Source organism: Berghia stephanieae, chromosome 1 (genome assembly GCF_034508935.2).
Source record: "Berghia stephanieae isolate SIO BIC M18660-M18661 chromosome 1, UCSD_Bste_1.3, whole genome shotgun sequence".
In the NCBI taxonomy this organism is placed as follows: domain Eukaryota; kingdom Metazoa; phylum Mollusca; class Gastropoda; order Nudibranchia; family Aeolidiidae; genus Berghia; species Berghia stephanieae.
Window position 1 is genome coordinate 97001128 of NC_088360.1, and position 12753 is coordinate 97013880.

General features: G+C 34.3%; 1 protein-coding gene across 1 annotated transcript; it reads left to right on the plus strand.

Annotated features, from left to right (window-relative positions):
- The first annotated feature begins 1760 nt into the window (after window positions 1-1760).
- On the plus strand, window positions 1761-11399 carry LOC144962479 (uncharacterized). Its single transcript, XM_078895469.1, has 2 exons — window positions 1761-1910; window positions 3234-11399. The coding sequence occupies exon 2, from the start codon at window positions 3385-3387 to the stop codon at window positions 4528-4530; it is 1146 nt and encodes a 381-aa protein (XP_078751595.1). The 5' UTR covers window positions 1761-1910; window positions 3234-3384; the 3' UTR covers window positions 4531-11399.
- Window positions 11400-12753: the final 1354 nt, after the last annotated feature.

The following is a 12753-nucleotide window of genomic DNA, read 5'->3' on the forward strand; positions in this document are numbered from 1 at the left end:
ATTCAATACGACTCTTACCTGTCTGGAAGCAAATTTGTGCATGTATTGGATTTGAACCTCTATAACTACTATTAATAATTTGTACAAGTTAGCTAAAGGCAAATCAGTGCCAGAAAGGCACAGAGAGAAGGCATGTTGAGCTGGCATTGGTTTCATTTGATTTTTTAAAAAATCCTTTTTCTTTAATCTTCATCTACTATTCATTACCATATCGCTTAATATGAGATGCATTGTACTTATGGGGCTAATGGGCAGGTGATTGGACTATGGATCAAGCGGTCCAAATTCGAACCTGGCTAAGTCCATTGCAATTTTTCAAGAAAATTTACTGATTGCTCCATTCAACCTAGGTGTAACAAGTACCGGTTTTGTTGGGGGAAAGTGTCTCTGCGATAATACTAGCATCCTGAATCCTATTGAGAGTAATGCATCATTGGTGTCTTACTTCATTCTTACCCAAACTGGAATAAGCTCCAACTCTCATGAGTCTTAGTTACCAAGTTATGGTCATGGGTTTTTTTATTCTATGACCTCAATCTGTTCTCACACAAATCATAAGGCCTCATTCCACATACACACTGGTTACACATTACCCATCATTGGACCTCCTTTGGCCACATGTCCCCATTTTGATTCGTGGCAATATAAAGCTTCAAATAATATTTAACTCAAATTTAAAGTTGCAGTCATCTTGTGGATGATCTTGTGTATGTATGTATGTGTGTATGTATGTATGTATGTATGTATGTATGTATGTATGTATGTATGTATGTATGTATGTATGTATGATGTATGTATGTATGTATGTATGTATGTATGTATGTAAGTATGTATGTATGTATATATGTATGTATGTATGTATGTATGTATGTATGTGTGTGTATGTGTTGTATGTGTGTGTCCGTATGAGTTTATTGTAAAGCGCTGCAGAGCATTTTTAAGTGGATGCTTAGGCGCGATAACGCGGGTGGTTGGATGGGAGCATCACCCTTGAATCATATACCTATGATGTTCGCATGGTTGTACGATCCGATAGTGATATCGTTTCTTCTTCTCTTTACTAGCCTATCCTGCTTCTTTGGTTTGTGATTGTATTTTTGACAGGGGATATTTTTTTTCCTGTAAATCCTCTGCCTGTTTGTTCTTGGTTATTTATAATTTAGCTTATGATATCTTTAGGTTATGCTTTTGATTGACATTTGTACTATTTTTGTTAGATTGCTTGTTTTTTTGTTTCAGCGGTCTCTCATATAACCTCAATTGTGTTGGAAGAGACCTAAAGCAACAAACAAACAAAAAAAGGCGCGATAAAAAATTTACTGTTATAGCCTTCTCTAGTAACACACGTAGCCAAAACCATTTCATACGAAAGTTTAAGCCAACTATAAATTATTGAATCAAGGCGTAATACACTTGAATCAAAGATGCACTTAGTTTCAAATATAAGAGAAACATTTAAATCATGTTAAGGAGTGCAAAAATCAAAATAAAGTGAAATGGGAGTTGTTGTTGCTTTTTCCTTTTTTGTTGTTTTTTTCTAAATATTTGTTAATTAAAAAAAAAAAAAAAAAAAAACAAAAAAAAAAAAAACAATTTATTTACGACCGGGCCAGACGCTGAGGCGTTTCTCCTGAAGAGGCCAAGAGAGCGGAGAGTTGAAACGGAAACGTGAACAAATCCCCAACCCACAGGACAGCCACTTTGCAAAGCGACGAGAAGAGCCGCAGTCAACCAATAAAAACCCGTAGTCTAATTTCTGCGATGTGTTGATTGGTCAACGGTATATTGTACACATTGTTGTTCCCATAATGTGCCCGTTGGAAGCGAAAACTTGTTTGTGAAAGAAAAACAAATGAAATATATTATCGTTTGACGGCAGAATTATTTTATTCTTTCAAAATTCATTGCAGGTAAGTTTGCCACATATATTGTCGAAGTTGAAAATGATTGTTTAACTGTTTTATTTGTTTATTTAATTTTTTCAAGAATCATAGTCTGCTGTCATAATTCGGTCAAGTGTCTATCAAACTCGGTTGTTCAATTTCGTGATCGTAAAGAGGAGGAAATATTTTGAGAACAATTATTTTTGTATTTAAAGATTTATTAACTCATTTTACAAGAAAATAGCAACTTAAAAGTCATTCTGGAAGGTTATATGCTCAGCACTTTTCAGTTGTGGAAATCATGTCCTGAGAAAATTCGGTCAGAGGAAGCCGTGTTGTTTGGACTCGGAATTTTTGACCTTTTTCATAAATTCTGGTTGTTGTATCATTTTGTGTAAATACCTGATTCATCTTTTATGGGAAATGATTTTTATTGCAATTTATACTCACCAAAACGAATATAAGGTAAGAAAAAGCTTAATTCTTTTTACAAAATAGTCCCTGCAGGCGTGCTGATATGACCGGATTTTGTTTCCTTTGTATTTGACCCAGCACGAGCGGTCAATGTCAAGGCCGTTGCAAGTAAACACCTCCTGTCATCGACGGCTTTCTCACTCGTTCTTGTTAGGCTTGCGAATGCTGGTTAAAATTAACTGTCTGTTTTTCCCATTGCAGGGAAATCTTATGCTTGGTGTAACTGTAAGAGGAGTCAAAATCGTACAGACATTTATCTAATAAAAAACGAGCCATTTTCAATAATTCTCTCTCTCTCTCTCTCTCTCTCTCTCTCTCTCTCTCTCTCTCTCTCTCTCTCTCTCTCTCTCTCTCTCTCTCTCTCTCTCTCTCTCTCTCTCTCTCTCTCTCACTCTCTCTCTCTCTCTCTCTCTCTCGCACACACACACAACACACACATACACACACACACACACACACACACAAATAATGAAATTAAAAGCATACAAAGGCTGCGAATAAAATTTAATCTTTGATTTCTGCTATAACATTTTGTTTTTTGGTTTGTTTGTTTGTTTTAAAACATTTTTCTCCAGTGTTAAAAGTCAATTGAGTAAAACCAAAATTATGTCTCTTCATCATACAGACTCTCAATCGAGGATATTTTTTTACTTTTCCTTTCAGAAATTTAAAAAAAAAACAGGTGCTTTGAATGAACTTCATAATATTTAGTTGTTTCTTTTTAGCCACAATGCCTTTCTGAAAGAATAAGTGTAGCATTGTGAGGCAATTTTACTTATAGGTGGAACCAAGGTAATGGCATATATCTGTCCATATATATTGTGTTGTTTATTTCTGTGTCATGCCAAAGTTCTTAATATAATTTTTTTTTTTCAGATTTGCAACAGATTGGTAAAATATTCCTTCAATCCAAGACAACTCCTATGCTGCCACATCAACTTGTTGACTTGTAATTGTAATTCCATAAATATACACAAGAAGAATTTAAAAATTTTCAAAGCATAATTTTTAATCGTGGTGAGTGAGCATGTCCTCAGATTTGGGTTCAAAACCCGATTCTGAGCAACAAAGTAAAACAATTGACATGAAAAAATCTGATATGACAAAGACGGATACAGAAACCAAAGAAAACGTCAATTCCCAAAGTGTTGGTAACATGCCTGATTCCGATTCATCCGAGAAGGGGAAATCTCTCCCCGACCCAATTCATGTTGGCAAGGACATGCCTAGACTTCCTCCCATTGATATGGCAGAGCTGACATCTATTCTGCAGGGACCAAATATGCCATCACAGAAATTGATGAAGGAGGTCACAGAGAAAATTAAATTGAAGAACGATGAGAGTGGTAGTGATGATGGGTCTGTTAGTGGTAGTGGCGGAGGTGTTGGCATTCGAGGAATTTTGGATTGTATTTTGGAAGTTTCATTATTTCATCAGGATTCTGATGATGAGTCTGACACGGAAGCTGATGAAATATTTATTCGGGAGTTGCCATGTCGGTTTTGTAAGAAAATATTCGGGAGTACAATGACTCTGAACACTCATGTTCTGATGACACATTCCCAAGAAGACCCCTCTGTACTCAATGTCAGAAATCAATCTAGTAGAAAGGAGAAGTTATCGCCTCTTGGGAGAAGTCGATCAATTGAGTGTAAGGAAAAGGAGAGTTCTTTGATTGTGCGAAAAAGGTCTTCAGCTGGACTACAAGAGTATAGCAACATCCTTAAGGAGGATATAAAAAAATCACGATCACGCCATAGTTCAAAGGAGCAAACCACAAAATCCGGTGATAGTAAAAGAGAAGAAGGAAAACATCTAGAGCAGTCATGTCCACCTGAGGCTTCAGCTGTGGATGCCTCTAAAACTACAACTGTTCCATCTAGTCAGAGAGCAGCAAGACAATCCTCAAATGAGCAGGAAGTTGATGCCAAAAAGAGTGATCTCAAATCATCAGCTCATCCTGGGCAATCCACTTCCACGGGACAAGAGAAAGACACCCCCTCCCCATCCAAGGTGTCCAAAAGAAAATGTTCTTCAAATGATTCAAGTTCAGCATGTGATTTACCCGCACCTGATACTAAAAAGGCAAAACGATCTCGAAATCAATCTGGCAATTCTCAGCCAAAGCAGAAGAGTTCCATTCAGCCACGAAGATCTTCACGAAAGAAATAAATTGTTGAAAAGATGAGTTTGAGAGCGTTTAAATCAAGTATCGTAAATAATGGAAGTGAATAATGTAAGTATCGAGTAGTAGTGGTGTGGTGTATTAGTGCTTTTGTGATAACAACAGAATGCGTTTTGGATGGTATGCAATAGAAATTCTACTCAGCATTCATATTTTGCGTCTTTCTTACAAAAAGAAACCCTTTTTTAGAATATAGATAAACTTGCAAAACACTTCATTGCTCCTAACTTTTGAAATGATGTGCTAAACATTTTCTTTGACCTAATAACTTATGTTAATACTTAAGGTTGAAATTTGAGAATTTTTTTTTAGGTTAACTTCCTTTTTGAGATCTTAAAATGAAAAATTGTCTTTAATTTAATTCCATTTAATATCTAAATTGACATATTTTTAAAAAAGGTTTTGCAAAATGTTACAATATCAACAATTTCAAAATTTATTGCCAATTATATGACGACATATTTGCTTTATTAATGAACTGATAAAACAACTATTTCCATCTTGACAGATATAAAATCTCTGCCTTTACATTAAAACATAACTTTTATGTGACAAAGGCAAAAAAAATTTCAAGTGCAGATGCGATCTGTGTTTGTAATAAACCAATACCATCCCTTAGACTTTTTGATTTGTTAGATTTTGGTTGAATCATTAATCTATGTTCAAAATATAAGGGACCAATTTAGTTTATCGACAAAGTAGTGATAAATTTAACATGATTTTATATCTATCACTTTTTGATACAAAATGAATATTATTTTTCAGTTTCTGTTTTAAGTTGAATTGCTGATTTGACTACATTAACAAGGATTTTTAAAATTATGGAGTTTCTTAGTGGCAAACTAATGTAGTTGTTTTTAACTAAGTTTTAAAATGATGGTCCCTTGTATACACTTATCATTTGTCAAAAGCTGTAATAAAAAAAAATATAATTACATTGTTCCTTGTCATATGTTAAAGAGACTTTATAACATAGAATGCCAATTGTCTGATGAGTCTTCTATGGGCAAGTTTAGTTTAACGAGTGAAATCCATTGACATTGAGATACTTTGAAGAAATCAATATTCTTTAAGAGAGACTAAGTTAATCGTTTTATTTTTCTCTTTTTTTTTAAAAATAGCTATTTTTATTTTCATGACAGCAAATTTGAGATATGGACCTGGATAATAAGAAATTCCTGTTTACTGAACGACTAACTGGGTCATAGTTACTTTGTTGCCTTGATTGTGTGATAATATTTTTTATAGTTTTTAAAGCGACAATTTGAATTTTTAATGAATGAATCAAAATCAAAAGTGAATGAAATATCGTTTTTATTGCTGAAGTGTGTTACATACTGTAAAAATTACTTGTAAAGGTAAATTGGATTGTTGTGTTGTAGCAAATGGTGATTTATCCACAAGTATTGTGGCAGCTGCTTCGGTCTCCATCCCCCGGATGGTTAATCAGGAACTACCTGGCATTGTATAGTTCCCGATGGACTTCAGGTTGCTTTCTGCTCTTGTTCTGGAATGAGACTATGTTCTTAGTTTTGCCTGGCCCTGTTTTAGTCTTTTGCTGAAAGGGAGATGGTCAGATTCATCTTCCCCTTTTAAATAAAATAAAAGAAAAATTTCTGTATGATATGTTGCTGTAGTATTGTAACTATCTCAGCATATCCCTTTTGATCGGGGGTGCATGAAGGACTAATAGTAAGCTCAGGTCAGAGACTAGGCTGGATTGCTAGAATGCTTGTGAGTGCAGTGATTGAACTTTTCAAAACTATTGCAAGCCTGTACGTTGCATAACTTAAAAAAAAACAACTAAGTAATCTCTTTGATCTAACCATTCCCTTTAGTATTTCTTTTCATTGGCCCTAGTTAAAGATTAATATTTTTGGACTGTCCTGTATTAGCTTTCTTCCCACTGGTGCTGATATGACAGAAGTTTTGTAAGCACCATTTATTTCCTTAAACAAAGTCCTTAAATCACAATTATAGTAAGAGCTTCCAGGATTTCCTTATCAATTGTTTACTTTAAAGTGTAAGACATAGAATGAAGCAATAACTTAGTTTTCCCTTTGTCAGACTGTTGAACGAGTATTTAACCCTGTTTACGTTAACAATTTTCACTGGTTGTAAATATGATGATGGTTATGATCAGTAACAGCACAACCGAATCTATGTTACTTTTTCCTTCTTTTGACGTTGCTTCATTTCATTAACCATGAAGAATTCTTAAAAAATGATTTTTTCAGTGGGTGACAAAGTGAAGAATTAGTCTCCACGAATTCATACCGTTACACACTACTTCAGTGATCATGTACCTACTGTACAATAATAGTTATAATGATAATTATTATAAGATACTAAACATTGAAAGTATGTTATATATAGTGTATGTTCTTGTTTAAGGAGGCAAATCCCCCTCCTTCATGATGACGATGTGTGACAAACTGTCTCAAAACAGTCATATGTCAGGATACATTTTCATTTATGCTGAAAATTGAATTAAAATTAGTAGAATTACCAAATTTTAGCTTTTTACAGTTGACAAATTCATTCTTTTCCCTAAAGCATAGTCATCTCTCTCAATTGTCATACTCGAAGAAACCCAGGGTTTTTAAAAAAATGTATCCTGTTAATCCTGACATAATACATATATTGAGGCTGTGGGTCACAAATCGTTATGTTATTCCTAGGTCATATAGTTGTCATAATCGTAATGCTTATAATATGTTAGTAACATTACGATTATTTTTTTATATCGTCACAACATTTTTTGTTTTTGATCATGCTTATTTGAATGTATATATTATTTATAATATGATAATATATAAATTGTAAATAATGTGCAGAGTGGTAATTTATTGATGGATGTCACTGTATTTATTGTATTGTAAAACATGATAATGTATATTGTATGAATGGAATAGGAGAAAGGTTACTCGTGTTGTGTTCAAAAGAGGAAACCATAAAATTGTCATCTCAATCTCTTCATTTGTTACAAATTGTCACAAATCAGTATTGTGTCGGGGTGAAAATTGATGTCTGAAATGGATAGTTAACCCTACAGCTGTCAGGGCCAATTTTATGCCAACTCAATGTATGACTTAGTCAGGATATGACGGTCATTTCCATCGTTTTCAGCAAGATATTAGTAACTGTGATGAGACTCGCTAGTGAAGAAGATAGAGTAGCATCATATTTACTAATCTTTTGAAATAGAAACAAGTCAAATTCTAATAAAAGTTAGGTTTTGTTTGTTTTTTTTTTGTTTTTTTTAAAACGTGAAATCAGCCCTGTCACATCTGGAGTTAAGCATATCTTATAAAATTTGAGCTATACGAAATAAAATGCCTTCATTAAATTTCTTGAAGCTTATTTTTATTCATCTTGTTCATTCCGACATCATAACAGATTGACATTTGGGGGCAAACTTTATTATATATGACTTCAAAAAAATGGTATACATTTCATGAGTACCTAAGCTGCTAGAAGCTGTCGACTATTTCAAGTATTGTATAGAAATGAATATAGCAGCGTTTAAGAAAGAACAAAATACCAAGTGAGTTACATTTCGGGCTCAAAAATCCTTCAATCAACACTTATACTGTTAAAGTGTCAAAACAACAGTTAATCTGGGTTTTGAGTCCGAAATGTGCTGAATATTGTATTTTATTTTATTTTTTATTTTTTTTAAGCTTTCGTATTGATAGTCATGTTTGTACATTACAAATTTTGTATGAGTTTCCTTTAATCATGAGATCAGTTACTGCCCTCAACTATAAGACTGGAACAAATTGGATAGCTCTCGGTCTGGGTGGGGATCCTGACCTCTCCTAGCGGGCAGGGAGGTACATACTGTCTTCTATCCCCTTATATCTGTTTTCCAACATGCTTTCTGTCTTTGTCTTGGAATGAGATTACTTGGTTTTGTCCTGACTCTGGCCGGAGTCCTAGCTGGGGGGGAAACAGTCAAATGCATAGTAATTGTTTTGGGAGATGATCATCTCTCTGTTATGTATTATTATTTTTATTTTGAATGTATAATGTAAGCATTTGAGTGTATTCCTCTTTGTTGCATTTTGTGCTTGTGTCTGGATGAGACTTGTAGGTGATTTCAAACTAAGTACATTGGTGGTATGCTCTTGGAATCTACATCTGATCCCTATTTGTTCTAAGTTCCCCTTTGTCTTACTTTTTCTTGGGTGCTTTAATTGTAATTCTAGAACTTTTTACTATCCCATTTTCTTCCTTTTTACTGGTGCTGATATAACCTAAATGTGTTGCAAGCGCCGTAAAACCCTTAAAAACAAAAACAAACAAACAAACATAGCTCTCGGTAAAACAATTGTGAATGCTTAGCTGATGAATCTTCCAAGAGGAAGTTTCAGCTTGAAGTTGAAGAAGAAGAGGAATTGACAATATCCTTCCATGACACCTACCAGATATTTTATGAAAAATTAACATAAGCCTTGACAGGCCGGGTTAGATATTACTGTAAACCTTATAATATAAGGTACGATATATCAATATCACCATTAGGAAAGCATACCTGTCATGTGACTCGGGCTTTATAGAAAACAATAAGGTTGATATTGTAAATCAGATATATATGTGACCCATAGGCTTAATTGGGCATTATATTGAGTCAACCCGATATCTAAAAAGGAATTTAGAATTTAAATGGGCAGAGAAGTCGCTTGCTGTATCATTTATCCCCTATATCTTGTTTTTCCTCTTCTTGTTGCTCTCTGTCCTTGTCCTGGAGTGATTGTTTTTTTTATTTTCCTGGTCTCTGCGGGGATGAGGGAGATAGTTAAATATAAAGTACCTTTTTTGGAGAGATGATTTTTTTTCTAAATAAATCATTTAAAGAAACTTTCTGCAAGTTGCAAGCTAAGAAACTACAGACATTCTTGGAAATAAAGCAAATAAACTTACCCGAAGTCTTATAGTTTTAAATAAGTATATATTCAATTAACAATCTATAAACCAGCCCGACATAATACAGGATTGAGGAATGGGTCACCTTTAATATATGAAATTTAGTCTAACTGTTAAAGTTAAAGGGGTAAATATGTATTATTACGGCTCATGCCCATGTTAAAACATCATGTGAAATTGGGTAAACCATTCTCATTCTCATGCCTATTCCCTGTGAGCATGTCATCATGCCAAAGTATCAAGAGATTAATGTTATGTATATCGCAAAATCAACCCTCGTTTTGCTATTTTATGGAGCTTATTTAAGTATTTAAAAAGTAATAATTAAAAGCACAATGTTAATTAATCCCTGGGCACTTTTACTTTCGTTGTTTTTGTTTTATTCTTTCGTTTATTGCAATTGTCATGGACAATTAGACGTCTGACATGAATTGATTCATGTCTTGCATTGTAATTAATTATACATACAATTACTTTTTCATTGAATAATTCTTTCTCTTAAGTTTTTGTACCCTGTTTAATTCTCCTGATTGACACTTTCATGTACATTAAACATTAATTAAAATATTGAAACTTGCTACATTTTTTTGAGGCATTTGTACGTTTTCTTTTTTGATTAGTACAGGGGGACTTCTGAATGTTTGTTCATGATAGGACAAGAAGAAAAAAAGGTGTAAAAGTCTTTCCCAAGGTTCACGAATATAACTGATCAGCATCGAACTGCAAATTGAGCTAGGGACCTTTAATGTGATAAGATCAAAGCAAACTTTGCCTGTTATTGCTATTGGTACCACAACACAGCAAAACACATGCCTGTGAAAGTTGAATTATGTAATAAGCTGAATGAATGAATGAATGCTTAATATTATTATTTTGTATACATTGATGATATTCTGTGATTTCTACATATGTATTGAATTTAAATGTCTGATAAAATGCATTGTGAAAATTTGCAAGTTCGCAACTTAGTAAAAGTGAGCTCTGGTTTGCAAAAAAGATGATTTTATGGTATTGAGGGGGTTACAAAGGGAGATAGAATTTGTAGTAATAGTCCCTCTTAGCCATTAGGCCCTTAGAGCTGGAGATTATTCTGGTTTCTATATTGTGAAATGGACAATAGCAATTGCTTGCCACCGTTTGGATAGGACACAGTCTATCGCAAAGTACTTTCTGCCAGATCAAACAGACCAAGCCACCCATTCACTGCTGGATGGACAGGGGGATTAGAAAAAAAATGTTGCCAGCATCCAGGATCGATCTCCATCACTTTGTGTGTGAAGCGAGTTAAAATTTCAGCATCGATCAATGAAAATTTTCTTTCTTTCATAGTCTTGTCTTTTCCTTATACATTGATTTAGAAAAGACTAAAGTCCATAAATCTTGCATGCAACTTATTTTGCAAATGATGAAATTACTGAAATACGTCAATATTTGTCCATAAGGCAACTCTACTTTCTGGATGGGGCTCCTGACCTCCCATAGTGGGCAGGAGCTACTTATTGAGTCTTCTAACCCCCTATATTTGTTTCTAAACATACTTTTTGTTTTTGTCTTGGAATGAGATTACTTGATTTTGTGCTGGCCCTGGCTGGATACCCTGGTTGGGAGGGAAACAGTCAAATGTATAGTTAGAGTTTTGGGAGATGATATTTCTTGTCTTAAATCATCTCTCTGTTATGCACTGTATTATTTTTGAAATTACATATATATGATTATGATTTGTAAACATTTGAGTGTGTTCCTCTTGTGGGGACCTGTGCTTGAGTCAGGATGAGACATTTAGGTGATCTCAAACTAAGTTCATTGATAGTGATAGTGTGCTCTTGAAATCTACATCTTTTCCCTTTTTGAACTAAAGTAAACAGGACATTTTAAAATCTTCTTTTAAAAAATGAATAAATTAAATAAAAGGAATGGAATGAATTTATGTCTCAAGTAACTTTGATAATATCTTTTTTTGTTGTTGTTTTTTTGCTATGCCGGGGATAGGCCACTTATCCTTAAAAATGATCAATGCTATTCACTGCCCTTTCTAACCTGAGCATTTATATAGAGCCATAGCCACTAAATACACCCAAAAGGGCTTAATAAACAGTCCCTGGTCAACGGCAACAATTAACATGTAAAATGAGACAAATCGCCGTAAGGTAATATTACTGGGTGGGGATCCTGACCTCCCATAGTGGGCGGGGAGGTACATGCTGTGTCTTCTATCCCTCTCTACCCGTTTTCCAATTGTTTCCTGTCGTTGTCTTGGAATGATATTACTTAGTTTTGTCTGGACCCTGGCCGGAGTTCCTTGGCTAGGAGGGAAACAGTCGAATGTATAGTTAGAATTTTGGGAGATGATATTTTTTTTCCTTGTAAATCTTCTCTCTATTATGCATTGTATTATGCTTAGTTTACATATTATATTATTTGATTTGTAAACATTTGAGTGTATTCCTCTTGGTTGGGACCTGTGCTTGTGTCTGGATGAGACTTTTAGGTGATCTCAAACTAAGTACTTTGATAGTACGCTCTTGGAATCTACATCCGTTTCCTATTTGAACCAATTCACCTTTGTCTCACCTTTTCTTTTGTGCTTTAATTGTAATTCTAGAACTTTTTACTATCCCATTTTCTTCCTTTTTACTGGCGCTGATATGACTTTAATGTGTTGCAAGCGCCGTAAAACCATTAAAAACAAAAAACAACAAAACAAGGTAATATTACAAATGTTCTTTTCTATAGAGACAAACGTAATTCTAATACTATGAAGATTTTATCATAACTGTGATAATTATATTTTAAGGCTCGGACCAATGCCATGGCTTATTGGATAATAATTATATTCCAGGACATAATCCCAATAATTTTTTACTTACTATCATGGGTGGGGATCCTGATCTCCCATAGCGGGCAGGGAGGTACATACTATGTCTTCTATCCCCCTGTGTCTGTTTTCCAACATGCTTTCTGTCTTTGTCTTGGAATGAGATTACTTGGTTTTGTCCTGGCCCCGGCCGGATACCTTGGCTAGGAGGGAACAGTCAAATGTATAGTTAGTTTTGGAAGATGATATTTTTTTCCTTGTAAATCATCTCTCTGTTATGCACTCTATTATGTTTTATTTATGTATTATATATGATTTGTAAACATTTGAGTGTATTCCTCTTAGTTGGGACCTGTGCTTGTGTCTGGATGAGACTTTTAGGTGATCTCAATTTAAGTACACTGATAGTGTGCTCTTGGAATCTACATCTGTTCTCTTTTGAACCAATTCCCCTTTGTCTGCCTTA